General features: G+C 49.8%; 2 protein-coding genes and 1 non-coding gene across 6 annotated transcripts in view; 2 read left to right on the forward strand and 1 right to left on the reverse strand.

Annotated features, from left to right (window-relative positions):
- Positions 1 to 2,232, forward strand: part of LOC109692517 (ATP-binding cassette sub-family A member 17-like) — a 94,997-nt gene extending 92,765 nt beyond the window's left edge. The window contains exons 28-31 of the mRNA XM_074059473.1: positions 660 to 830; positions 1,076 to 1,266; positions 1,439 to 1,512; positions 1,973 to 2,232. Coding sequence (XP_073915574.1) covers positions 660 to 830; positions 1,076 to 1,266; positions 1,439 to 1,512; positions 1,973 to 2,221 — 685 coding nt within the window. The 3' untranslated portion in view covers positions 2,222 to 2,232. The remainder of the gene's footprint in view (positions 1 to 659; positions 831 to 1,075; positions 1,267 to 1,438; positions 1,513 to 1,972) is intronic.
- Positions 2,233 to 5,587: 3,355 nt separating this feature from the next.
- Positions 5,588 to 27,222, forward strand: Ccnf (cyclin F). 4 transcript variants are annotated; one of them, XM_020173163.2, is made up of 17 exons: positions 5,588 to 5,676; positions 7,042 to 7,196; positions 8,344 to 8,450; positions 9,561 to 9,628; positions 10,802 to 10,995; positions 11,469 to 11,522; positions 11,882 to 11,986; positions 12,292 to 12,369; positions 15,292 to 15,443; positions 17,690 to 17,854; positions 19,259 to 19,382; positions 19,673 to 19,853; positions 20,178 to 20,265; positions 22,914 to 23,013; positions 23,134 to 23,261; positions 24,541 to 24,710; positions 25,322 to 27,222. In XM_020173163.2, the coding sequence occupies exons 1-17, from the start codon at positions 5,661 to 5,663 to the stop codon at positions 25,771 to 25,773; spliced, it is 2,337 nt and encodes a 778-aa protein (XP_020028752.1). In that variant the 5' UTR covers positions 5,588 to 5,660; the 3' UTR covers positions 25,774 to 27,222. The 4 variants fall into 4 exon arrangements, with proteins under 4 accessions (XP_020028752.1, XP_073916344.1, XP_020028751.1 ...); XM_074060243.1 differs by having other exon boundaries at positions 22,914 to 23,261; XM_020173162.2 differs by having other exon boundaries at positions 24,541 to 25,461.
- Trnaa-agc (transfer RNA alanine (anticodon AGC)) lies at positions 15,657 to 15,729 on the reverse strand. Its single transcript has one exon. It is a non-coding gene; the product is annotated as a tRNA-Ala (tRNA).
- Positions 27,223 to 27,856: the final 634 nt, after the last annotated feature.

Genomic DNA, 27,856 nt, shown 5'->3' on the forward strand with positions numbered 1-27,856 from the left:
AGTACTGTCACCTGGACTGGAAAGGAGAGCGGTACCTTGACCCTCTAGCCAATAGACCCAGGGTCAGATGATAATGTTCTTGCCCCTCCTGCCTCTGTTGCCTTCAGTGTCAAGCAGCCTTGCATGTTCTCGTCCATATTTTGAAGATCAGATGAATTTACATTTGCAAAGTTAGAATGGTGCCTTGCAAATAGTAAATGCTGTATGAGTTGAAAGAAAGAGAGAAAGGAGAGAGAGAAAAAGGGAGAGAGAAAGAAAGAAGGAAAGAAAGAAAATTTCTGGCGTGGTGGTCCACACCTGTAATCTCAGCATTTGAGAGACTGAGGCAGAGTTTGAGGCCAGCCTGGGCTACATAGTGAGACCCTGACTCAAAAAAAAAAAAAGTTACCTAAAATGTTTCTATACCCTTGCTCTCAGATGGGGAAGTACTCCTTCCAACACTCCTCAGAGAGACTCATTGACTCACCCTCAATGTCCAGACCCTCAGTGGACACACTAAGTTGCAATTCAACCTGGGCAAAGATGGTGGGGCTATGTCTTTAAAAGCCCCACCTCTCACACAGAGAAGGAAGCAGGCGGGTGTTGGACCAGCAGAATTCACTACTGGAGACCATTGGTGCCATTCTCCATGTCCCCACCTTCATCCCCTCTGTCCCCAGCGGTGGTAACAAGCGCAAGCTGAGCACTGCCATTGCCCTCATTGGAGAGCCTGCGGTCATCTTCCTGGATGAGCCATCCACTGGCATGGACCCCATGGCCCGGCGCCTGCTCTGGGACACTGTGGCCCGGGCCCGTGAGTCTGGCAAGGCCATTGTCATCACCTCCCATAGGTAGAGCCAGGGGACCCTGTGGGTTGATGGAAGAGCCAGAATGGGTGGCTGGGGAGGGGCCAGGTGAGCAGAAACCCTGTCTGCAACTGGCACAGAGTTGGCCAGGAGCTCTCCACATGGGCCACACTCTGAGCATGGGAGTCAGGAATGGCCTGATCTGGGCATCAACACCCTCCTGTCTGCACAAGCTTTTCACACCCAGGGTGGGCATCAGCCTTGTCTCAGGCCCACCCCCCTCTCCCCAGCATGGAGGAGTGTGAGGCCTTGTGCACCCGGCTGGCCATCATGGTGCAGGGTCAGTTCAAGTGCCTGGGCAGCCCGCAGCACCTCAAGAGCAAGTTCGGCAGTGGCTACTCCCTGCAGGCCAAGGTCCACAGAGAAGGGCAGCAAGAGGCGCTGCAGGAGTTCAAGGCATTTGTGGACCTGACTTTCCCAGGTGTGTGCTGGCTGTGGCAGCCCCCACGGGTAGCCCTGGGCCCCTGCCTGCGCCTCTGTCAGCTGCTGCCCAGAGTTTGTCCTTGGAATAGGATCATGGTCCCATGTGCCCAGGCTCCCCTCCCCAGCCTTCCAGCCCAACCATCATGGGGACCTAGTCCCTTTTTGTGCAGGCAGCATCCTGGAAGATGAGCACCAAGGCATGGTTCGTTACCATCTGCTCAGCCGTGACCTCGGCTGGGCGAAGGTGAGAACACCTCTGATATCACTGGCTTTCTGGTAAGACTCCCTCTGTCCCTCGCGGGTGGAAGTGGTGTTCTTATGTCCTCTGATGTCTCCATGGCAATGTCATGTGGATTCACAGAACATAAATGTTTGAGCTGGAAGGGCCCTGGGAGGAACTGATCTCCCAGGCTTCAAGGAGCAGAGAGAAGACCCAGAGAGGATGCATGTGCTCAGGCTCACATGGCAAATCAGGGGCCCAGCTAGGCCACTGCGCCTGTGACGCTGTTCCCACCCTGAGAGCAAATGCTGAGCTGCTCCACAGGACTGACTTCTTAGGAGGTGCTGTGGAGCGGCTGAGAGAGGGACCAAATCTTGGAGGCCTTCACATAAGCCCAGAGGCTGACCCTCTCTCCACCCTCCCCATGTGTGACACGTCACCTGTGGACAAGGCCGTCCACAGCAATCACCGTCCCCTTCAACAGGTGTTTGGCATTATGGAACAGGCCAAAAAGAAGTCCAAGTTGGAGGACTACTCAATCAACCAGATCTCCCTAGAGGACATCTTCCTGAACCTCACCAGCCCTGTGCAAGCAGAGCCAGCTGGCCCCTCGTCACTTCTATGGCCTTCCTCACTTCCTCCTTCACCACCTCTCTCTCAGCCTCCCTCATCCCATTCAGCTCAGTATCCCTCACCTCCTCCCTCTCAGCCTCCCTTACCTCCTTCCTCTTAGCCTCCTTCACCTCCTCCCTCTCCATGTTCTTACTGTAATAAAGATCCTAGTGCAGGTTAGTGAGGTGTGCATGACCTGCCATGGTTGAAAGAGGTGCTGGGATAGCTCACAGCTCAGTGAACTGATTACAGTCACAAGGCAGTGGGGCAAGTGCTTCAGAGGCTTGGTAGAGAACCCAGTTGTTTCTGATTGGACAGGAGCATCTCTGAGGCCCATCTGGTAGCCTGTAGTCTGGTCATGACCTGGCTATGGAAGCAGCCTCAGAGGAATGGCTGTGTGTTCTTTTTGAAAGACAGTAGTGACCTAGGGATGATACAGTAGCAGTCATGACGCTGTCTAATGCTGGCTCTGTGCTTGGGGTGCTGCGTGAACCCTGCCATTGATCATGCTACTCATTGGCTCCAGTGCAAGGGGCTTTTCCTGAGCCTTTGGCTTTAGAGGGCCACCCCCTGGCCATGTCCCTGATGGTGGACAAGAAGTCTGAAGGGTAAGCCTGCGACCCCCCATTCTCCAGAATCCCCTGCCCAGACAGGTTGTTTCCTCATTGTACTTTCCTAATATGTCATGCCACCTATGTGCATCCCAAGGCCCAAGGTGCAGTAAGGCTGGCTGCTGTTGCAGAATTGTGGGCAGGGTTTGGGTGAGTACATGGGCATGTCCACACAGGTGTACACAGTCCCCTTGGGGAGGAAGATGAAGCCAGAAATGGAAGGAGTGACCACAGACCATGGCTAGAGCTGGCTTCCCATGTGAGTCCACATTCCAGAGTGGAGCCTCACAGAATCCATGAGTTCTAAATTCAAACCTGGTTTCCCAGGTTGTGATGATGCTATTCTTCTGAAGGTAGGAGAAAATACTTAATAACCTAAGTCACAGTTTTTCAGTATTTAAAAATTTGGAAGAAAAAGCAATGTGAATTCTTGGGCTCCACCGTAGACCTGCTGTGTCAGAAGCTGGTGGGTTAGGGACCAGCACGCCATGTTGTCATTAACCCCAAAACAGGTACTCAGTCACAGCTCCAGTGTAAGAACCACTGGGCAAAGGTCAGTGCTTCAGCTTTGCTTGAGGAAGGATATGGTATATGCCTTTGTCACGTGGAGGATGTCTTCTCTTCTGAGAGGTGCTTTATCAAATAGTTTGTCTCTGTGGAAGTCACCCTGCCCCTCACCATGGTCCCTCAGCCCCATCCCCTAGTGCCAATGCCTTTCTCTGCCTCTTTTCAGTCAGGAAAGTGTCATCCACAGGCCTTGCCCACACTCCTTACAGCCCCTCATCCAAAACAACAGTGTCAGCCCACACCTTAGTGCCATGCCAACTGGCTCTTGGTTCTTTTTCCAAGTGACTACTCTGTGGTGCCTTTTGTGATGGACTCCTCCCTGGGTCTTCACCCATCCTATCCGGTTCTCCTTTTGACCTCTACTGAAGGTCTCTCTCGCCTGCTTTTTAAATTTTGTTTTTGTGTTGGAGTTAGGGTCTCGCTATGTAGCGCAGGTTGACTTTGAACTCACTATGTAGCCTCGGCTGGCCTCGAACTTGAGATTTGACTGCCTTAGCCTCCCAAGTGCAGTGATTATAGGCCCTGCACCACCACGCCCCACTCTACTTCGTTTTCCTTACTCGTTCCTCTGCACCCTGAGTTTTTTTTTCTCATTCACCAACAGACCTTCAACTGCCACCTAATTCTTCCAAAAACTTCCCTGAGCTCCCAAGTCCCCAGGCTTTTTTGAGTTCTCTCAGTTCTGGAAACCCAGTGGGAAAAGGGCACATCTCACATCCTCTAGGAGTGGCCCATTATGCCAGCTTGGCCCTCAGGGCTTGACTGCAATGGGGGCAGTGAGTCATGGCTGAAGCATCACCTACAGCTACAGCCAAGAGAATACCTGATTCCTGAAAAGTAGGAAAATACTATATAGTCAGGTGTGGTGGTGAACACCTGTAATCCTGGCATTCAGGAGGTTGAGGCAGCAGAACCTCAAGTTCCAGTATAGCCTGGTCTACATAGCAAGACCCATCTCAAAACAAATAAAAACAAAAAGTACACTTTGCCTTGGAATAAATGAGAGTGATTAAGATACAAAGAGCAAGGTAGAACTGAAAGACAACCCAGAGTGCTGTTAGGACTGTAACACGATTGGCAGCTGACTTGCTCATTGTTAGATTTAGTTTACCAATCCTTTCCAAGTGCTCCTGAGGGCAAACACTGAAAGAGCACCTCTGTTCTGGGGACAGGTAACAAAGTAACACAGTGCAGGGGAGGAGGACAAAGTAACAAGGTGAGAAACAGTAACCTGTGAGGACAAAGAAGCCATGAGAAATCTGAGAGTCAGTACCGCTCTCAGCCTCTTCCCTTCCTTGTCGATGGGCACCAGGAACTTGGGGGAGGGGGGCAGGCTTTATCCTCTCTCCTGAGTCTGGTGCAGGGATTCTTGCCCTTTTCTATGGGACCCTGGGCTCTCCTATGCCCTGGAATGTGAACACTTGCTTACTTCCCTTACTCCCGCCCCACACTGACACAGGGACCTTGCCACCACCTCCCACCCTTGCGCCCAGCGCAGGCCAGGCACAACAAGGGTTCGGTGAGCAAGCAGGCTGAGGGTGGGGGAGAAGGTGGAAAGGGGGTCAGGACCCAGCTCCTCGCCCTCCGCTGGAGACGACATTTGTCCTCACGGCACAAGGCCTCATGAAGAGGAGGAACGAGATGCGCAGTGCCCGATACAAAGTGAACGCACGGCTAAGCCGGGCCGTGCCCGTGGCTGGCGCGCAGGTGCGGGCGGTGAAGACAGGACACTGGGAACACACGGGGGCAGCATGTGGTCAAGGCGAGGGTGAGGGCTTGCCCTGCGGGTCCACAGCGAGCCACGTGTCACGGAAATAAGGGTCGCGCATTCCGAGCGAACCCACGAAGACACTGCAGCACGGTTCGCCCCGGTACATCCAGACCAGGTTTCGGTAGGAAATTCGCGGCGGGGAGGGACAGGGTAGAGTCTGGAACAGACCGGGCAGGTTGCGCTCATGTCGTGCTTCCCCAAGCCAGAGCTCCGCCGAGTCCGAGAGTCGTCTCTCCGCCCATGGCAGGATGCACTGACAGCGGGCTGAGCGCCACGGAGCTGCCCAGCGCGCCACGGAGCTGCCCAGCCCGCCGGCGCCAGCATCTCTACTCCGGCCGAGGAGGCGGGGCGGCGCGCTGGTTCAGCCAATCGGTGACCTGCGTTCGAATTCGCGTCCTGGTGCAGCCAATCTCGGGATCCCAGATCCGGCGGGGCGGGGGAGGTGGGCGTGGCCGGAGGGCGTGGTCCCTCGACCCAACCAATAGGAACGCCGGGCGCGTTTGAAAATGGGGCGGGGGTGGGGTCTGCGCCTGCGCGAGGCGGCGGGAGCAATAGCCTGGCTCTAGTAGCTCTCGCGGGCGGGCTCGGGTGGCGGCGGTGCGAGCGCGGCGATGGGGAGCGGCGGCGGTGAGTGCTGGCGGGCGACGGGTCGTGCGGGACAGAAACCCATAGACTGCGGACTCAGGCCCCTTTGACCGGGAGTGGGCGAGATCGAGCCCGCCCGCGTCCTGGTCCTTGTAGTTTAAATGCCCGCGCGCCCTCTCGCATCGGCGCTTCCCTGTCCTGTTCCCTCCAGACGACAATTCAGGTTTTCCAGCCAGCAAGCGGCGAGTGCTTTTCTGTGGGGTCGGGAGCCTAGGCAGCGAGTGGCGGGGATACATACGGCGATCCCCCACAGCCCAGCCCTCCTCTCGTCCCGCCCGGCACCTGCGCGCTGCCGCCGGGTGAAAGCGTCGCTCGGGGCGGCGCGGCCTCCCTTGTTGTTAAGTGGTTATTAACCTTCTCTAGATGTCTGTTCTGGGTCAGGGGAATGGGCAGGCTTGTACGGTCCGTCCTGTCCCCCTGATCTTTGCGAATACAGAGCTGCTGTCAGGAAGACCCAGGGCAAGATCGGGGCAGTGGGCAATCGCTAGAGAAGTCCTGAGACAGAAAAGAGCAGCCACCTTGCTGAAAGGAGCTTGTGGGGGAGAGGATGGGTAGACAGACTGACAGGTTTGTAGGCTGGAAGACGGGATCCTGTCCGAGGGCCTGTGTCCGTCTTCCTGTGAAATAAGGGGTACAGAGGAAGGAGTCGCTGGAGTGGGAGTTGCAACAACCCACTCCTCGGGAGAGGGGAGAGAGCTTTCTGAAAAGCATGGCCGGGCAGCAGAAGGCCTGTTTCACCCTTAATGAGCGCCTCTGTGTGGAGCTAGGTCTTGTACTGGGATTTGCACAACCTTGTTGATTAGCTGTCAGTTCCCCATTTTACAGATGAGGACACTGAGGTTCAGGAGCTGGGCAGCTCTGGCATCTGCTGAGACTGGCCTAGAACTGGCCTGGTCTCCAAGGGCTTTGCTTCCCTGCAGGACTGACCCTCCTACTTTGGACTCCAAAACTATACTATTCAAGTCCGCAGATTGCTATTGAACATTATGCTCCTATTTTGCAAGTAGAAGCAAAAAAGAACTAGCAGCAATCCAAGGGGCTTTCTTGAGAGTGAAATTCAAGGAAAACAGTCCTCAGTGTTGGTTGCTTATTTCCCCTTCCTGATTGTCTTGTGGGCTTTTGATCAGAAAATTTCCAACAGCCAATTACATAATACCTGATTATTCACCATGAATATTTGTTGAATATGGGAAGTGATGAGATTTTTCTGTAGTTCACATAATGCAACTCCTTTATTTAATCTTTGTTTGGGACTAGTAGGTTCCTTCTGTGGAGCAGGGGACAGTAACTGTTAAGTCATCTTCAGATAAAACTTTTCATCTCATTGAGACTTTTTTTTTCCTTAAGTGATTCACTGTAGGTGTGCCAAGTGTTTCTGTTATCCTACCAAGCGAAGAATCAGAAGGAGACCTCGAAACTTAACCATCTTGAGTCTCCCAGAAGATGTACTATTTCACATCCTGAAATGGCTTTCTGTTGGGGATATCCTTGCTGTCCGAGCTGTAAGTCATCAGATAAAAACAATACTAGTCCTGGCATTGTTGATTATACTGTCAAGACCTCGTGCTCTTAAATGACAAAACAAAACTTTGGCTACAAAGGAAGGCAAAGGAAACAAGGGTGATAATTGTTAATAGATACTTAAAGATGTTCCAATTACAGGCATAGCACAATAAGGTTTAGTAATGAATGAATAGCACAGTATTCATTGCAGTGTTTTATTTCAACAGAGAAAATTCCCTTTTTCGGCAGTAACATTTGTATTCCTTAAGAAACAGGGATAATATTAAAAAGAATAAAAATATGTTCTTGCTAGGTATGGTGGTACAGACCTGTAGCTCCAGCTATATAGGAAGCTGTGGCAGGAGAACATTAAGTTTGAGGTTAGCCTAGGCAACACTGTGAGACCCTGTCTCAAAAAAAAGAAAAAAATTATTGAGGACAAATCCCATCTAACGTGCAGTGCTGAAATGAACTGGAGTTATTTTGGAGCCACACCCTCACTTTGAGTGACTTATCCTAGGAGGTATAATGAATTGGCTGGAATACTCCAAGAACCTTTCATGACTCCCATAGGTACTTCTATTGTGGTTGTAATACACCTATTAGAAATCATGGGGTGCTGGATTCCTAATTGCAGTGAAAACTTCAGCATTTAAAATGCTCACCTGTGTTCAGGGCGTTGGCCTGGCATTTCTGCCCAGGACAGAGGCTCTTAAGAGTTCTACTTGAGGCTGTCACTACAGATCTCAAGTCTTTTTCTTAAGTCACTGTGACCTCCAGTCTCCAGGCCATGCTCCCACTAGCAAGGCCCTAGGCAAAGAAACACAAGACAAAATGCCTGCCACCATTTAAAGTTGGTTTCCCCAATACTTGCCAGAAGTATCATCCCCTCTTTCTCACCCAAGGTGCTTGTTCTTCCCTTCCACAGCCTTGACCCTTCTTCCTTAGAACCTCAGAGAAACTCATTTCTGGGCTCTGTTCTCTAGGCAAAGCAATCTCATTTTCATACATGGGGTCCTTTGCCACTTGAAATTTAGAGGGAGACCGGAGGCCCTGTGTCTGTCTGTCCTGTCTTCAAGAGTCTTCAGAGGCAAGAATCTAAAGCCTTCCCTCCATAATTCACACATGGCTGTTATTGCTCTGCAGGTACACTCCCACCTGAAGTACCTGGTAGACAGCCATGCCAGCGTGTGGGCCTGTGCCAGCTTCCAGGAACTATGGCCTTCTCCAAAGAACTTGAAGCTCTTTGAAAGGTATCTGTGCACCCTGAGAACAGATGGCTCAATTTCCTCCTGCCTTTGGACCTCTTGGTGTACCAGCCTATGTCCCATGGCCCGATTCAAGATCTGCTTTCCTGTTACCGTCTCCCACAATGTTACCTCATCCCCCAGGAGTGACCCAGGGCTGTAGATCTCACCCACTGAGTTCATCCTCCATGCCCACCATGCTTCCAGAGGGTCGCCTTGGGCTGTGACTTATTCCCATGTGACTCAGATATGAGTCACCTGCCTGAAGAAGCTCTACTTAGCCTTCTTTTCCTTTGTTCAAAACAATGTGATTTCAGTCCTATTGCATTTCACTCACTGGCTGGTCTCACCCCTTTGGCCAGAGGGAGGTCTAGAGGGGACACAAAGCCTGTAATCTGTGAGCCCTGGTGCTGACAACCAGGCCTACCATCCAAGAGCTAATGGTTTCAGAGGCTGCCCTTAGACCCAGCTGGCTCAGCTTGAGCCTCGATGTTTAACAAACTGAGAAACTCAACTCTGGGAGGAGTTTTCCTGCCTAGATTTTACCCAGGCCTTCGTCAACTTGAACTTCCAGAAATCCAGGTAGATGGCCCAGGTGTAGGATGGCCACATTGCTGTGGCCGTGCTTGACCTGCTTGTGGGTAAAATGTGTGTATTTCTTGAGACATTCACATACACAGTTCACCCACTGAAGGTATGCAATTCACTGTTTTGGTGTCTTCAGAGTTGTGCAAACATCACACTGTCTAACTTTATAACATTCTTATCATCCCCAAAAGAAATCTTGTACCCAGTAGAAGTCATTCCCCTTTTCCCTGCAACCCCAAGAGTCCTATCAACACTTAGTCTTATTTTCTCTTTGTATGGATTTACCTATTCTAGATATTTCAGGTAAAGGAAATCGTAAAATACGTGACTTGTTGTGACCAGCTTCGGCTTCTATCACTAAGCTAATATTTTCAAGGCTTATCCATATTGTATCATATAATGGATAATTGTCATTATACATAAAAACATTCCAATTCAGGAAACATATTTATATGACAAGTGTAGTAACAGTACATACATAACTTTTGTAACATAAAGTACTATGATTTGGTATTCTTAATGTTTTAGGGCTGCTGAAAAGGGAAATTTTGAAGCTGCTGTGAAGCTGGGAATAGCCTACCTCTACAATGAAGGCCGTAAGTCTTCAGTTCCTTGGGGGTTGACGCTTTAGATAAGCACAAGCTTTTAGTTCTCTCAAGACGCAGCCCCAGTTTAGCAGTTTATCCCTTGTCTTTTTATATCTGTCTTACTGCCAGAGGTGCCTTGTGAGGAACCCATCGATATTCCGACTTAGGTTCTAAGAGCGCCACCTCTTGCTTTAGCAAACCTTGAATTTTGCTAAAGAAGCAAAGAATGACTCCGAATGGGGGCTATTCAAGCAAACCAGCTTTTCCCAAGGTCCCTACCCTCAGTCCAGTTAACACTGAGGTCCACGTGTAGAGCGCCTCTCCTTGGCCATCCTCTGTGGAACTCTGGGTAGGGGTCCGCATGCCTGATTCCACAGGGTACCAATGACACAGGTCCCATGGTTCTGTGGGGAGACAGGTTAGAACTGGCCTCACACTTGGATTCCTTTGCCACAAGACTCCTTGAAAGAACCTTGGGAGAGGCTTCTCTTCTGCCTGCTTCTGCACATCTGCTCTGCACTCTAAGGAATGATCCCCTCGAGTCTGCTGTCCCAGCTTCCAAAACACATAAAGATAGGAATACAGGCCTGTGATTTCCTGCTTCTAAAAGATGTGTTGTCCTGCCAAGATGTCCTTCCCTGCCTTTGTCTACCTGACAGAGCTGTGTGCCTGACAGATTCCATGAGCATCCCCTTCTCCAGGCTCAGAAGAACCAAGTCCTTCCCTCACCCTCCTGTCAGATAACCGTTCTAGACATAATCTACGCATGTACAACAAGCAGTGCCGCGGTTTGTAGTATATTTGTAGGGTCGTGCAACCATCGCTATGGTCTCATTTTAGAACACTTTTGTCCCCAAAGGAACCCCTTCTCCCCAACTCATTAGCAAGGATCAGTCAGCAGTTCCTACAGGAGGAATGCTGGGGCTGAAGCTCCTGTGGGGGACACCTTCCCCTAATGGTCAGAATACAGGCTTCCCAAAGGACTCCAGCAGGGGCCGTCAGTCACAAAGATGATTTGACATGTTTTAGATCTGAACAAAGCAGGGGAAGAGAGGGAGGAGCCTACACCAGCTTTGCACTACAGCTGGCTTAAGCTTTTAGACTCTAAGAAAGACCCTAAAGACTGCTCATCCCATCCACCAGAGACATCCCTGGTTCTGTTCTGCTCTGTCTGTCGCACAGTGTCCGTATCTGATGAGGCCCGTGCAGAAGTGAACGGCCTGAAGGCTTCTCGCTTCTTCAGTCTGGCTGAGCGCCTGAATGTAGGTGCTGAGCCCTTCATCTGGCTCTTCATCCGCCCGCCGTGGTCAGTATCTGGAAGCTGCTGCAAGGCCGTGGTCCATGAGAGCCTGAGGGCAGAGTGCCAGCTGCAGAGAGTAAGTCCTGGCAAGGGGCAGGAGGCACAGCACCTGCAAGTCCATCTGCAGGCTTCTGGGACACAGGAAAACCAAGGTAGACCCCATGGGTCATAAAGAATGAAACCTAAAGGAAGTAGAAGTGCAGAAGTCGAGTGCAGGTCTTGGGGTGTAGTGCAGTGGTTGAGCACTTGGCTAGCATACTCCAGCTAGGGATAGGGTTCTATCCCTAGCACCCCTCAAAAAAGAAAGAAAATTGAGTGCAGCTGTGTGCGGGAAGCATCTTAAACTGGTCTGGCAGGAGAGGAGGCTGTGGTGGATGTGTTGACAACTGGAGAGTAAGGATTCAGGCTACATAAACAGCCAGAGCTGAAGATGGAAATTGGGGAGTGGTCCTTTGTATGAGGAGGTGGGACTGAATGGCATGGCTGGGGAGGGTGACTCCTGGCAGTTCTTTGGCTGGAAATCACACTTCTTTCTCTATTTTTTTAAAGACTCACAAAGCATCCATACTACATTGCTTAGGAAGAGTACTAAGTCTTTTTGAGGTGAGTGGAGTTGTTCTGTGTACTTGGGCTTTGCCTTATTTGACACGTCCCTGGCCAGGATCCAGGAAGTACTTGGAAAGCAGGAGGGGGTGTCCAAGGTCAATGCAAAAGCCAAGCACATACACAGAGCTCCAGGAAAAGCAAAGCCCTGAGTCCAGAGCTCCAAGTCCATGTTCTGCATTGGTTGTTGAGCAGTGTGCCTTTAGAGAAGTCATTTCTACTCTGATTTGGTTAACTTATCAGTTATCACATTGTGTGTGATTGGTAAGGAGGATGGAGAGGGAAGCAGGTGGCTGACAGAACGACTTAGCATCAAGTAGAGGATAAGAAAAGACCCAGCATGCTTACCCTTAATACAGGATGAAGAGAAAAGGAAGCAGGCCCGGGAGCTGTTGGAAGAGGCTGCTCATCAAGGATGTTTAGCCAGCTCATACCTCCTTTGGGAAAGTGACAGAAAGACAGATGTGAGTGTACTTGGATTCTGGGGAGAGGAGTCATATAGGCAGTCTTTAAACTGGCTGTTGGAGGAAGTTCTGTTGGCAAAAGGAAGAATCTTTTTACAACTGCTGACTTCTCAGCCATCAAGAGCAGCTGCTGATGGGCTTTTATCAGCACCCCCAAAACAACATCATCATTTGTAGTTGTGAGGCTGGGAAGCTAGCTGAGTTGGAGACCTGGCGGTGGGAGAGGAGACACTTAAGAACCTGATGAGTCAGTTCTGAGTTCCTCCCAAGACAATCACATGAAGGTAACATTCTGCCTTTGACAGGTGTCAGATCCTGGGCGATGCCTCCACAGCTTTCGGAAACTCAGGGACTATGCTGCCAAAGGCTGCTGGGAAGCACAGGTAACATGGGGAGGTGGCCTTTTTTGTTTACATCTTTGAGGCAGGACTGCCTGGGCTTCATGTAGGAGACCAACGGATGTAGTAAAGTATAGGGCAGAGCCAACCCTTAAAGGAGTTAAACTCTTGGGTATGCAGGGAGAGCCCAGAAATTCTGTATCTCTGCACATCTTCACTCTTTACTCTTAGCCCTCTAGCCCCTTAACTCTAGACGTCAGTGTGCTACATCACAGAGTGATAAATCAAAATTCATCACTCACTTTCAAAACTTGTCCTGTAGATAACCCTTATTTTGACAATAAGGTTGAAACTGCCTGACAGCAGAAGGGTGTGTAGAAGGCTTTCTTGTAGTTATTAGTCCCTAGCCCTGCTCAAGTCATTCAGCCAGGAAATCAAGGATTTATAGTTGACATTCACCAGACTCTGTCCTCTTTCAGCTGGAAAGAAGTTACAATCTGGGTGCCAATGGCTCATACCTGTAAATTCTAGCTTCTTGGGAGACTGAGATGGGGAGGATCTTGGTCTGAGGCCAGTCCAGGCCAAAAAAGTTGGCAAAACCCCATCTCAACCAGTAGCTGGGTGTGGCAGCAAGCACCTGTCACCCCAGCAATGGCAGGAAGCTTAAAATAGGAGGATCTTTGTGCAGGCTGGCTTGGGCAAAAAAGTAAGACCTTATCTCCAAAATAACCAGAGCAAAAGGGCTGTTCTCAAGTGGTAGAGTACCTGCCTAGCAAGCCCAAAGCCCTGAGTTCAAACCCTAGTATCTCAAAAAAAAAAAAAAAAAAAGAAGAGGAAGAAGTTGTACACTGGGAATGTAGCCCAGTAGTAGAGCACTTGCCTCATACACACAAGTCCTGGGGTTCAGAACAAATCACAGAAAGTCCCTCCTTGACAAGCAGGTTGAAACCTGTTCTTATCACCCTACCCTGTGTGTGCTAGAGATCCATCTATACTCAAACACTAGGGTAGAAATTGCAAGTCTAGGCTGATGTGTCACAGAACATTGTGGTAGTCATGTCCAAAAAAGTTGTCAAGAAATACACATTTATAAGAAAATATAGTTTATTAGAAGCTCAGGGTAGTCAGTAAGAGTAGTAAGACCCTGATGGATATTCAGAGGGCCTCAGTGAATTCTCAAAAAACAGGAAATAAATACAACTGTTTAAAAAGTATAACTTTCAGACTGGAGAAGTGGCTCAAGCAGTAGAGCATCTCAAGCACAAAGTTCGGAGTTCAAACCCCCATACCACCAAAAATAAAACTAAAAACAAAAAAACCTAAAAAGTGTAACTTTTAACCTCACCAGTCTGCAACTTTTTTTTTTTTCTTCAGTGCTGAGGATCAAATCCAGGGTTTTGTGCATAGTAGACAAATGCTGTACCACTGAACTACATCCCCAGCCAAAAATGGACCTTTGAACATGCTATTTGGAGCTGATCCCATTAGCAGATTATATTTGTTTTCTTTGTTTCTTGAGTGGGTAGCAGGTTAACTCGTGGAAGTAGGCATTTTTAATGACAGTTCTTGTTGGTGAAGGTGAGATAAACACGGTGCTCCTGTGAGTGGTATAAGCATAAGCCTTTCAGAGAACCCTTGGGTAGGTATGGCAAAAGACTCCACCGCTCAGGAGACAGAGCTTGGGAGGATCACTGTTCAAGTCCAGCCAGGTGGGGGTTGGGGGAGTTAGCAAGACCCCCAGCTCATCAAACAAGACAGGCGTGGTGGTATATGTCTCCAGTTACAGAGAGACATAGGAAGATCACAGCCAGCCCTGGGAAAAAAGTGTGAGACCCTATCCGAAAAATACTGAAAGTAAAAAGGACTGGGGGCATGGCTTAAGTGGTGGAGTACTTGCCTAGCAAGCATGAGGCCCTGAGTTCAAACCCCAGTACCACCAAAAAAAAAAAAAAGCAAACAAAAAACTTCACAACTACTCTTGTGGGTTCATCATACAAGGAACAAAATAACAAACACAAATACTCTAAGTAGAAGAATAGGTGGAACATGCCTATATGTGTTTAATAACATGAAAAAATTTATATTATTATTAGGTTGGCAAAGAAAAGATAAAATGTATGTGAACCATAGTCACAAATGCATATGTTACAAGTGCCTAGAAACATCCAGAAGGAAATATATAAAAATGATAGACAATAACCATCTGAAGTATTAGTGGGTACTGAGTGGTATGTGCTAAATTTTGATACATCTCAGTCCGTCCTCATCTGCTAACCCAGGGCTGTTGATGTACCATTTCATGAAAGAGGAAACCAAGGTGCAGAGTGGTCCCCCATTTTGCCTGTGGTTATACACAGACCCAGGTTTTAAAGCCAGATTGTCCCAAGCCCCCAGGCAATTCTTGTCACATTTCAATGCAGCCTCCCCAAAATGCCTATTTTTCACACCTGGGGATGAACAGAAACAAACTCAACTTTTTCAACAGGCAAGAGAGATTGGCTGAGGACCTGCATGCACTGGGGCAGGCAACTAACATTTCATCTTCCATCTTTTGTTCCTTCTAAAAATTGTATCATGTGCCATATTATTCAAAAATCAATGATGCTAAAGCTCTTAGCCCTACTGTTCCAGAAGGTTGAGAAGGCTTAAGTAATCAAATGTGAACATCTTTTCCTTCTAAAGAGTCCTTCACTTCACTTCATAAGTGGAGAACTTCGCAGGGTGCCCTTGGCTCACGCCTGTAATCGTAGCTATTCAGGAGGCAGAGATCAGGAGGACTGTGGTCCAAAGCCAGCCTGGGCAAATAGTTTGTGAGATCCTATCTCAAAAAAAAAAAAGTCACAATAAAAGGGCTGGTGGAGTGGTTCAAGGTGTAGGTCCTGAGTTCAAACCCCAGTACTGGAAAGAAAGAAAAAAAAAAAAATGAAGACCTTCATGCTCATGTCGTCCTTGTCTTTCCATCCTTAGCTGGCTTTAGCCAAAGCCTGTGCAAATGGAAACCAGCTTGGTCTAGAAGGGAAAGCCTGCAATGAGATAGTCTGCCAGCTGTTCCAGGGCTCCCAAGCCATCAGTAAGCAGCAGGTCTTCTCCGTGCAGAAGGGACTCAATGACACGATGAGGTAAGACACCCAAGAGCCCAAGTGTCTGATCCACTGACCTCTGTCACTAGGCAGCATGGCATTCTGTTACCAGCCGATTAGGATCTCCACATTTGTGTGTGTTACTATGTGTCTGTTTTCTGAAACCAGTAATGTCTAAGCTATTCAGTACTTCAAAGGAGAAAATACCTTACTCTGCCCTTTACAGTAACTGTCATCTTTTTTTTTTTTTTTTTGTGGTACTGGGGTTTGAACTCAGGACCTCATGCTTGCTAGGCAGGTGCTCTACCACTTGAGCCATACCCCAGCCTTTTTGTGCTTTGATTATTTTCGAGATAGGGTTTCAAGTTTATGCCTGGACTGGTCTGGACCATGATCCTACTATTTATGCTTCTCACATAGCTGGGTGGGTGCCCAGCTTTCTTTGGTTGAGATGGAATCTTGCTAACTTTTTGTCCAGGCCAGCCTTGAAGAACGATCATCCACCTTCTAAGTAGCTGGGATTATAGGCCATTGCCTCTGGCTCCTCCCCATAACCTCTTCTTTGCAGCTCGTCTTTACAAACACCAGTGTGTTTTGTGAAACTTGGTGGCTGGCTATGCCAGACCCAGGGAGCTGTGCCACCCCAGGACAGCTGCCATGATACCTGGCACAATCTGCCTCTTTATCATAGTGAAATATATGAATGGTTTCTTTAAAGTTAATACATGAGGATTTCAAATATATTTTGGATTTATAGTAGGCAGCCTTTGGCTTCTAGGAGATCGCCCAGCATATAGAAAGTGCTCAGTAAACATTTGTTTAAAAAATTATTGTCCCTCCCCTGGGAACCTCTTTTTTTTTTTTTTTTTTGCAGTATTGGGGTTTTAACTCAGGGCCTCATGCTTTTTTTGCTAGGCATGTCCCTCCCCTGGGAAGGCTTGATCTCTCACATACCTACACATTTGCATACTCACACTGGGCTCAGGAATGCAGCATGCCTTCACTCCCACATTAGCAGCCTCAAGCTGAAGTGCTTTTGCACCCTGGGCTTGTGGTTGGCATCCTGTACCCCTCCCCCTCAGCTTTTCCCTCCCATTAGGAGTGTGCTGATAACACAGTTTAATCCTCTTGGTCTGTAATTTTTGTTGGAATGTTGCTATTTTATATATCTGGATTTGGGGTTTTTTTTGTTTGTTTTTTGAGATAGAGTCTTGCTCTAGACATCAGGCTGGCCTCCAACTCATCATTCCCCTGCCTCAGCCTCTCAAGTGCTTGAACTGTAGGCGTGTGACATCATGCCTGGCAAATTTAACCATTTTAAAGTGTACAGTTTGGTGATCTGTTTTAGAAGTCAGATTATTAATCTTGTTAAGTCCACATCTGCTTAGGGGAGCTTCCTAGTCTGTTCAGTTCTGGTCAGTTTAAACCTTGCATTAAACTTCCTCCTTCTGGGAGGAAATAGAGGCTTGTCTGCTCAGCCCATCTCCCCCTCCTTCACTACCTCTGAAGATGGTTCTCTTTGGGCTGACTTGGGCCCTGCCCTTGCTGTCTCCAGCTATCTGCATTATCACCATTCTTCTCTTGCTTTTGTTGGCTAAGTCCCCTCTGCTTTATGACAAGTGTTTCTTTTGTTCAGAAAAGCCTTAACCATATCGCAGTATTATCCTTGCAGCGTTCTCTTGTTATTGTTTATGGCCCTGGTCCCTGGCCTTTAGGGCCCTGGTGGAGAGGGACCTGTCTGTCAGCCCTTGGATGTGTGGGCATCACCAGGGTTGTTGGGTGAGTGAACCTGGAAATTCCAGGGCAGAGACTCAGAGACTGTTGCTTTAGTAGCATTCCTGGCTCTTTGATCCCCAGCAAAGCATTGTTAAAAATGACCTAGACAAGGGAGCTTGAGTATGCAGAACAGCTGAAATTCTTACCACTTTTGAGTGACTTTTCTTTTATCCTGAGAGCTATGACCTGACTGTAGCCCTGCTGTGCAACTCACTGCTATGTGCTCGCCCTGATGGTTGGGCTCACCCAGTGCCTTAAAGACTGAGGACTGGCTTTTCACTTGGAGCTAGGAAGAGGCCCCAAAGTACTTGGATTTGTGAGCATCAGGAATGTGCGGCTCTTTTCTTCCCAGAAAAAGCTGCAGAACCTCCCCAGCTCTCTGGGCCCTGGTGTCTCCAGCTTGGGTCCCTGAGTAAATCAGTGATTCCACAAACAACCAGCTCCTTTGCTCAGGCAAGACAGAACTGGAGAACCTTGCCCTAGTTTCAGGGTTGGCACTCTCTCCACAGGTACATTTTAATCGACTGGCTGGTAGAAGTCGCCACGATGAAGGACTTCACAAGCCTGTGCCTTCATCTGACGGTGGAATGTGTGGACCGGTACTTGCGAAGGAGGCTGGTGCCCCGGTACAAGCTACAGCTGCTGGGCATTGCCTGCATGGTCATCTGTACTCGGTAAGAAGTCCTTTGGCCTGACTGACATGCTTGTGTACATATGTGTTGTCCCTTCCTGTCCCAGTACTGATGGCTGATTCTTAAGGGAAATGAGTTTTGAGGGTCCCACCTGGCTCAGTTGTATAGTACTCAGGTTAGTGTACTCTGCAGACAAAGACAGCAGAGTTGAGCCTGCCATGTGGGCTGCTGCTCTGCTGAGTACTCAGGCATAGGCAGCTTGTCCTGACACACAGTCTCAGGACCTAGGGCATGTACTCTTGAGTAGGCACAGCTGGACCACGCTTTCTGGCTCCCAAGAGTGATAGTGCCAGAGAGGGTTTACCCTCCTTCTGTACTCAGAGTTCACAGAACCATAGCTGTGAGATCAAGTTCTCAATCTTTGAGGTCAGTTTCCCCAAATTCTGGGGTCACAGGGTCTCAGGTCTCGTGTCCCTCACCAAATGCTCCAACAGAGTCTACTCCTGCCACCTGGACATCACTCAGTGGTAGAGTGCCTGCTCCTTTACCTCTCAAATTGGATCACTGTACATTTTACCTAAACCTGCCTTCCTTCAGCCAATGCCTGATCACCCTGGTTTTGCCTCTTGAAACAATGCAGAAGGCGATTATTGTGATGTTTTTTGCATTTTCTTGTTTTGCTCAACCAGACATCACCAGCATTGTCTATCATTTCCCTTAGGAAGTGCATTCCAGACCCTGTGTCCTTGCCTGTCAGGTCTGGTGGGTAAGAAGTAGTTTTGGCTACTTTTAACAATGGTGTTAGCCAGGTGCCAGTGAGTCACACCTGTAATCCTAGCTACTCAGGAGGCAGAGACCAGGAGAATTGCAATTCGAGGCCAGCCTAGGCAAATAGTTCGTGAGACTTTATCGTGAAAATACTCAACACAAAAAAGGACTGGTGGAGCAGCTCAAGTGATAGAGAGACTGCCTAGCAAGCATAAGGCCCTGAGTTCAAACCCCAGTACCACCAAAAAAAAGATAGGGCAGGAGTTAAGGTATGCCTCAGTGGATTTGCTTCGCAAATCCTTGTCTAGAAGGTTGTCATGAGGGCTGGAGGTATAGTTCAAGTGGTATGTCTGCCTCCCAAGTGCAAGGCCCTGAGTTCAAATCCCAACCCCCCCTGAAAAAAAACCATAAGGTCATCATGAGAGTGGAATGGGAGCATTTTGCAGAAAGATTTATGTCTGTCCAATGGCCTTTCCTCTCCCCTCTGACTCGAATCCCTCTCTCTAGTACCTTTAATCTTTCTTGTCAGCCACAGGCAGCTGGATTCATTGTGTTGCCTAAAGCCCAGAGCTATCACACTCTCTTTGCCTCGAAGCCTCCCAGAGCCCTGGGCCTATTTAGCTCCACCCCTGCTTCAGGAAGTGGGCTCAGGGCTGAGACCCCGTTTCCACATCCCAGGTTCATCAGTAAAGAGATCCTCACTATCCGAGAGGCTGTGTGGCTCACAGACAACACATATAAATATGAGGACCTGGTGAGAATGATGGGAGAGATTGTCTCCGCCCTGGAAGGGAAGATTCGAGTAAGTAGGAGTTTTCTTCTTCCTGTTGAGTCAAAGTTGTTGCTGTGCTTGAGGTCATGGGAGGGGAGTCGCTGAGGGCATCCAGCTTTCCTACTGTGGAACCGTCCTCATTGCAGCTATCTGTACCATGCCCGAGGTCATGGAGCAAGAGGTCACAACTGCATTATCACATGCCTTGAAGCCTTGACTTTCGGCACCTACATGAACGTCTGGTCTAGACTCCTACTGGGCTGTGCCTTGGCATGGCATTGATGGAGGAGACCCCATGCCCACCTCCCTCTTCTGTCTAGATCCCCACCGTTGTTGATTACAAAGAAGTCCTGCTGACACTGGTCCCGGTGGCACCCAGAACCCAACACCTGTGCAGCTTCCTCTGCGAGCTCTCCCTGCTGCACACCAGCCTGTCTGCCTTTGCCCCAGCTCACCTGGCCTCTGCAGCACTGCTCCTAGCCAGACTGATGCATGGACAGAGTAAGGAATCCCAGGGTGCAGGGGTCTTGGGGGTTATGGGGGTGGGGCTCCCAGTGTTTGAAAATTTTAAAATAGGAGAGGGATGGAAGGGCAGAAATATATGAGTTCCCATCTATCCTGGAGAAGGAAACAGCAGAATGGAGATGAGAGGTGGTTCTACTTAAATATTTCCAAGATTTTTGACAGCCTGCATTCTATATATGGGGTCTTTTCAAAGTCATTTTAAAGTGACTGAGCTCCAGGAGCCTCTACAGCACAGCTGGCAGAGTCGTGGGGCAGGAGCGATCAGGCAGCCACCATATTCCCTGCCCACTTTCTCTCCAGCACAGCCCTGGACCACTCGGATGTGGGACCTCACTGGGTTCTCCTATGAAGACCTCATGCCCTGCGTCTTAAGCCTTCATAAAAAGTGGTATGTCTGTATGGAAGTGAGTCCCCCAACTAGACTTAAGAGTTGGGGGGGTCTGAGGGGATATTCAAATACATCAAAGCCTTTGCTTCTTCATGTGACAGCTTCAGGTATCATTCAGCACATAGGTCTCCCCACAGTGAATTTCATGCAAGAAAAGTCTTCAGGGCTGACATTTCAAAATCACAGGACCATGCTTCTTTTTTCACATAGATAGAACCTCTTTCTCTTTGAAGAAGAGGATACCAGCAGGCAAGGGGACCCTCCCATCTCAGCTCTAACAGCTTGCCCCCACTTCAGATCCCACTGCCCTGTGGCCTCCCACCTACAAGCCCTCGCCCTCTTTCTGGGTGCTTCCCTCACCTCACACTGGTTCATTCCATGTAGTTCACGGAGTCCCTCCAACACAGACTGTCAGGATGTCAGGTGGCAATGGAGTTGGGAGAAACAAGAAGCAAGCGGGGGCACAAGTATTTAGGCAGGGCCAGGATTCCCCTAAATGAAGCAAACAGGGCAGGCAGGCATCCATTTCCCCGGTAGAGGGGCATCTGTCGGGGCAGGGTGTACCAGTGAGGCTTCTGGCTGTGATTGGAGAGTGGTGGGCACATGGGCTGAGTTTGCTGCTCGCTGCCTCTTCCCTTCTCAGCTTCACTCACAGGCTTCTCCCACTTCTTGGCTCCCCTTACCCCCGCGCCACCCCTTCCTTCAGAGTCCAGTCTTCCTCCTCCAGGCCATGGTGCCTTAGTGTGGTTCTCACCACCACCCTGAGGAGTCAGGAAATTCTGGCGTTCTGCTGTCAGACTTTCTCCCTGGGAGACTTAACCACTTCAAGTATTCAGACTACATCTGAACCTGGATCCCCAACCACCTTACCAAGGGTGTGTGAGCCAGCCGCCTTGGTCTCTGGTTGGGCGTTCCTCCTCCAGGTTGTGCTTGGTGCTTGACAGACGAGATGTCGTCGGCGTAGCAGAGGCAGGGACCAGCCTGTTACTGCTTCTCCTCATAGCGCTGCTGTTCTCGCAGGCTAGCGGCTCTCGAGTCCTTTCCGCACCTGCTCACACTCTTGGGTTCTGGTCCTCTTGGCAGCTTCCCTCCTGGAATGCCAGCCGCGAAGCATGTCCCTTCTGCTTTTACCAAACCGGAACCTCATTGTCCAGCTCCAGCATAAGCTCAGAACTCTGTGGAGTGTCCCCGGTCCCTCTGACCAGCGGCTTCCCTGCCCACCTGTCCCCACTTACGGGCACCTGTCAGCATTTCCCAGGACTGGCAGGTGCTGATGCTCACCGTTTTCTCCTGTGGTGCTCAGACCCTGTAGCTGATGTCTGAGGAACCAGGGTGACGGTCAAAGAGTCAGTGCATGTGACCTCCACCTTGCTCTTACTAGGAGCACAAACTGTTGCCTAATACTGGCCTTCAGAAGTTGTTGCAGGACTGTGTTTATTCTTTGCCCCAAATGGAGGGTTTTTGTGTTGTTTTTGTATGTTTGGTGCTGGGGATTAAACTCCAGGTTTTAAGCACGCTAAGCACACATTCTACCACTGGGTTACATCCCCAGCCAATTTTTCTTTCAAACTATTTAAATTGGAAATATTAATCACCATGACTACTTCCCCTCCCCATCCCCCACACTGGGGATAAAGCCCAGAGCCTCTAACACTTTATGTAAGGGCTCTGCCACATGAGCTATGCCCCTACCTTTTTTTTTTTTTGGTGGTACTGGGTTTTGAATTCAGGGCTTCATACTTGCTAGGCAGGCATTCTACCACTTGAGTCATTTTGTATTGAGGTAATCATACAATAGGCAGCCTTTCGTGTCTGGCTTCTCTCACAGAGTATCATGTTTTCCAGTTCATGTTGCAGTGTGTGTCAGGACTTCAGTTTCTTTTATGGCTAAGTAAAATTCCACCGTATGGGCAGATCACCTTTTTATTCTTTCATCTGTTAGATGCTTGGATTGTTTCTACTAATGGCTATTGTGAATAGTGCTGCTATGAAGGTATGTTTTTCTCTTTGGAAACTGTAACCATTTGAGGAGTTGCCAGGCTGTCTTCCAAAGTGACTGTACTAGCTGGGCATGGTGGTACATGCCTGTAATTAGGAGGCTGAGGATGGAGGATGGAGAATTTGAGGCCAACTTGAGCTACCTAGTGAGACACTGTCTCAAAACAAAAAAACAAACAAACAAAAAAAGCAACTGTACTATTTTGCATCCACATCACTGGACTGGTTTTGGAAGCTTTTTGTCCTTTCAAGTTGACAGTTAGACTAAAGTTGGGGTTGAGGCCAGACATAGTGGATCACACGTATAATCCCAGCTACTTAGGAGATCTGGTGGTTCAGGATTCAAGGCCAGCCTGGGCAAAAAGTTAGCAAGACTCTGTGTCAACAAACAAGCTATGCATGGTGGCTTATACCAGTAAGACCAGCTACTGGGGAGGTGTAGACAGGAGGATTGCTGTCAGAGGCCAGCCCAGACAAAAAGCATGAGAAAAATAACCTAAAGCAAAAAAGGGGCTTGAGGTGTGGCTCAAGTGGTAAAGCTCCTGCCTAGCAGGCATAAGGCCCTGAGTTCAAACCCCAGTATTGCCAAAAAATAATATAATAAATAAAGTTAGAGTGGCCCTCAGGTGTCTACCTCTGTTTATTTCCAGCTTTCATGATGATGCTCCTAAGGACTACAGGCAAGTCTCCCTGACCGCCGTGAAGCAGCGATTCGAGGACAAGCGCTATGAAGAAATCAGCCAGGAAGAGGTACCTCCCCTTCCTGACCTAGGCCTAACATGGGAGTGGGGCGGGGGCCAGGGCTCAGTGGCCCTCGGCTCCCAGCCTTTCCTGCAGTCTTCCCTCTCTCTGACTCTGGCCTCCTCGCAGGTGCTGAGCTATGGCCAGTTGTGTGCTACGTTAGGAGTGAAACAAGAGAGCCCAGAGCCTCCATCTTTCCTCAGTGCAGGGGAAATCCACACCTTCCTCAGCTCTCCCTCTGGGCGGAGAACTAAACGGTGAGTGCCACCCCGATCTGCAACTGTGCCATGGGATGCTGGCTGCTGTGTGCCAGGCCCAAATTACCTCACCGATGCTGCAGCCGTGTGAGAGGCTCCTGAGGCTCAAGTGGACAAGTGACACATCCCAGTAAAATGAACCTGAGGTTGGACCAGGGGTTTGGCCTAGCCCTGTTCTGGGCTTCACCGTTTCTAGCCCAACTCTCCTTTCTCAGAGGCCACTGTCTGCCCTGCTTTATCCTGGCTCCCTTAGAGGGAAGATGGTCCTGAGTGCAGTTTATCTGGCTCAGATTCTGGCCCTGCCCACACCACCTGGACACCCTGGGCCACTCTGCTTCACACAGTGTGGCAGTAACTCAATTAACATCCTCATCACTTCTCTGTCGCCCCTTTTCTCCTCTCTCCTTGCCAGTGTGTAATTGCATTTTCCCGTCTCTCATAACAATTGGAATAGTTTCCCCTTCTCACCTCACCCATCTGAAGAGCTCCTATTGACAAAACCCAGATGTGTAGAGCCCAGTCCGTGCTGCCGGCCATGTCTCAGTGACTCCTCAGTGCCCTGTGCACACCTGAGCTCCCTGAGTGCAGGCACCTGCTGGTCTCTGTCACTAAACAAGGCCAGACAGGATGACCTCCTTGAGTGTTTTTGTAGAGAGTGGGACCCTGAGGAAGCAGCAGATACAGAGGCAGCCTAAGCTCCTGGCACTGCTGCTTCCTCCTGAGCAGCACCACAGTATCTTCCACTGCTGAATGAGGGAGGCCTGGCCTCCTGAATCACATATACCTTACTGTATGGTGTCCTGACTCTCTAGGAACAGGTGCACAGACAAGCACACAAGTCTGCTGTAGGCAGTCAGTCCCTCCTGTGTGCCCAGCTTCACTATTTTAAACCTCCACCCCTGACCCCATCCTGTCCCAGGACAGTGTGCCCAGTGCCAGGCCCAGCAGTGCCTGCATCTAATGTGCCCACCACCCTGGATGATGGAATCATCTTCCTGCCAGTTTCTAGAGAAGCCAAATAGTTGGGCTTGGGCCCCACAGCTGGCCAGGCTTCACACTTAAACTGGGGCCTGATTTTGCCCAGTTCTTCCTCCAGTAAGACCCTGCCCTTCAAGGCTTACACTTGTTTTAGCTTCCCTCATGTTTTCAGCAAACCTTTCCAGAGCACAAGGGGAGGGCTGGGAGTATGCAGATGTTTAAGGCAAGTGCAAAAGATCAAGTTGGGCCTCCAATGCATCCACCTGAAACCAAGGCTTCCTGGTCTCTCCCTACCTTGCAGGAAGCGAGAGAACAGCCTCCAGGAGGACAGAGGCAGCTTTGTCACCACCCCCACCGCAGAGCTGTCCAGCCAGGAGGAAACACTCCTGGGCAGCTTCCTGGATTGGAGCTTGGACTGCTACTCTGGCTATGAGGGAGACCAGGAGAGTGAGGGCGAGAAGGAGGGTGATGGTGAGTGTGGCCCAGGGTGCACCAGAGGAACACTGTGCAGAAGGCAGCTCAAACCAAGGCACTTGGCACCTGGTGCTGTGCTGAGGGGAGCAGAGAGTGCATGGAGGGCTGGGACTGGCTGCCAGCACCACACCCTCCCCTGCAAGAGAGCATCCAGACACAGGGAGCTATGGGAAGAGAGCCCCAAAACACCACAGCTCCTGAGAGGGACTACTCCCACCCCACAGGAAGTGAGAGGCTTTAGGCCAAACCTGTGTCCAGTTCCAGTTGGGTCTATGTTGGTTGAAGGACCTTTCTTGGGCATGGAGCAGACAGAGACTCTTTCTGGGGTTCTTGATGAGATCTTTCTAGAACATTTTTTTGAGATGTGCCCATATGGTGTATATGAGCCCCACTCTCACCTCCTCTCTCCCTCCACCTCGAGAGAGGCTCATCACCCAGTGCTTACCCGAGCAGTGTGAGGGACTTCAGCCAGGTGGGGGATATTTGTCCTGACACAGGATGTTATAGACTGCCCAGGCTGAGAGCTGGAGTCTGGGTTGCCTGGGTCCTGACCAGGCAAAGTCACCCTTGATGTCCAGGCTGTGGCATAACCGACCTGTTTCCCACAGTGACAGTTCCCAGTGGCATCCTTGATGTCACTGTGGTCTACCTGAACCCAGAACAGCACTGCTGCCAGGAATCAAGTGATGAGGAGCCCTGCCCGGAGGACGAAGGATGCCTGGTGCCAGGCACCCACACACTTCCAATCCCAGGGTCTCTTCTCTGCAGCAGGAGGGAGCTGGGCAAGGACATCACCACCTCAGGATACTCTTCCATCAGCAGTGCAAGTTCCACAAATTCTGTGGACGTCAGCTCCGGGGATCCTCCCCAGTCTACCTCAGTGCTGTCCCCAGGCAGCGACTCAAGCACACAGCCTTGCCACCATCAGGCCAAGAAGTCATGTTTACAGTGTCGCCCCCCTAACCTCTTAGAGAACAGTGTTTCTCCGCGACAGGTGAAGCGGCAAAACCTATCAGTCCATAGTGATGAGGACATGAACTTGGGCTTCCTGAAGCTGTGAATGTGTCAGTGTGTCTTCCACAGTGAATGTTTACTGAGGAAGGGCTGCTGTTTCCAGGGCCAGGAGTGGGGCACTGCAGAGGGGCGCTGTGTAGACCCTGGGTGGCCATTGCACAGAGAACAAAGGGGTAACTCATGGTCACCAGGTTTCTTTGCCCATACAAGCCATTAGAACATCAAAATCAAGGTGAAAAGCTTAGCTCCTTCCTCTTTGGAAAAGTTTAGCCTCAAAGTAATTGTGCCATACCATATGAAGCCCATCTCTCTGCTCTCCTATGTCCTGCTGTTCTGGAAGCTTCAGCCTGTTTGTGATCTGATCTTCCCAGCCCCCACGGAGCCTCATGTCAGGAGCTAACAGCTTCCACACTCTGAAAACATAGCCCAGCCCGGACAGCCTGGCACAGCTGGAGCCCCTGCTGGCATGTCTGGATTCAGGAGCCAGCAGGGAGCTTTCAGTTCTAAGTACACCACTGTCCCCTCACCTCCCCTTGGCCTGCATGGGACATTCACTGTGTCCCTGCACATCAGTGTGAACTGCAGCTTGACCACTGGGTGTGAGGACTGTGAAGCGGGGGCCACAGATTCCCTCCCTCCAGCACTTCCAGCTCATCTTTCCAGAGTGGTTTGTCTGGGTCCCTGTGGTATCCATGTGAACATCTCTCTACACTGAATTTCTGAGCCATTCTTTTCCCATCTTTATTTCTGTATTTCTTTCTTCCTCCAAGATGAAAACGAGAAACATTTAAATCAGAGGGCATTAAATACAAAGAAAATCTGAAGCTAGCCCCTCAGTACTACCCTGGCACTCTATGCAAAAAGAATTTTTCCAGAGGGGAGAGAAAAAAGTCACTTGTAATAACAGGTGACCAAAAGGCAGAAAATCAAAAGAAGTCAGAGGGCTTCCCCTTGGCTGACCAGAACTGTAGAAGTGCTGTGGATTCCACCAGAAACAAGCAGATGTGTACCCTTTCATACTGGCCAGAGAGTCTTCCCCATTTCAAAGGTGACAGGGCTAAAGGCACAGCTCTAGTAGAGTGCTTGGCTAGTATGTAGAAGGCCCTGGGTTTGTGAGGTAGCAGTCCAGACAGTGCCTGGTATTCTTGTGTTTTATTCTTGAATATAAGAAAGAACCATTTGGCCAGGAATGTCCCCAAATGCTCTTGAACCAGAAGTACAGGGATGGGGGGATGTTGGCTCAGTGGTCACTCTGGTGTGTGCTTGCATGTGTTTGTCCCTGTGACAGCTATCTTTTGCTACTGTAAGAGAACTCTGACGACCCTGACCGGGACATGGGTGGGGTGAGGAGAACCCAGGCATTGGAATTACAGATCTGTGCTATTGACCGTGTGCCCCTGGCATGTGTGGACCTCAGTTTCCTCATCTGTAAGATGGGGCAATAATACCTACCTCACAGGGGTGTTGTGAGGATTAAATGTGATCAGAATAGTGACATGAGTGACACCATCCCTTGATGACGTTGCCTCTTGTCCATGGTCTCTTTGATCAAAACCCCAATTCTGGATGGACTCATTTCTCTGCCTTCTCTTAGCCTGCACTTGTAGGAGAAAACTGCTCCAAGGGGCATCTGGGCCCACCTGACTGTGCTGTCAGGTTTTCCTACCCCTCCTAAGGGCTGCTCCAAGCCTTTCTACTCCCCTCTTCCTTAATAGGAGGCAGGAATGCCCACAGCCCATCCTAAGTGTGGCTTTGGGACTTCCTGGGTTCCAACCTTCTTTCCCTTCTCTGCTTGGCATCCTGGGCTCTCCTCATGTCCCCTGTCACCTCTCCATATTAAAGCAACCCCCAAGGTTTGCCCTTCCTGTTAGGGCAAAGATTTTTTGGTCCCTGAAAGGTTTGGGTTAATCATTTATTCCTATTAACCTTCAGTTCCACTGGGGCCTGCTCCCCTCCTCACTCCTTCCCAGCAGCCTCTATGCCCATAGTAGTCCTTATCCCCTCTCCCCATACCATAGACAAGGACACTAACAGGTCCTTGGCAGCAGTGCTTGCCCATGGCTCCCTACTGGGGGCCGTCTCCTAGCCATTCTCTGCATTCCAGCCACCTCTCCTAATAACCCATCACT

The sequence above is a fragment of the Castor canadensis genome, chromosome 17 (genome assembly GCF_047511655.1).
Source record: "Castor canadensis chromosome 17, mCasCan1.hap1v2, whole genome shotgun sequence".
NCBI lineage: Eukaryota > Metazoa > Chordata > Mammalia > Rodentia > Castoridae > Castor > Castor canadensis.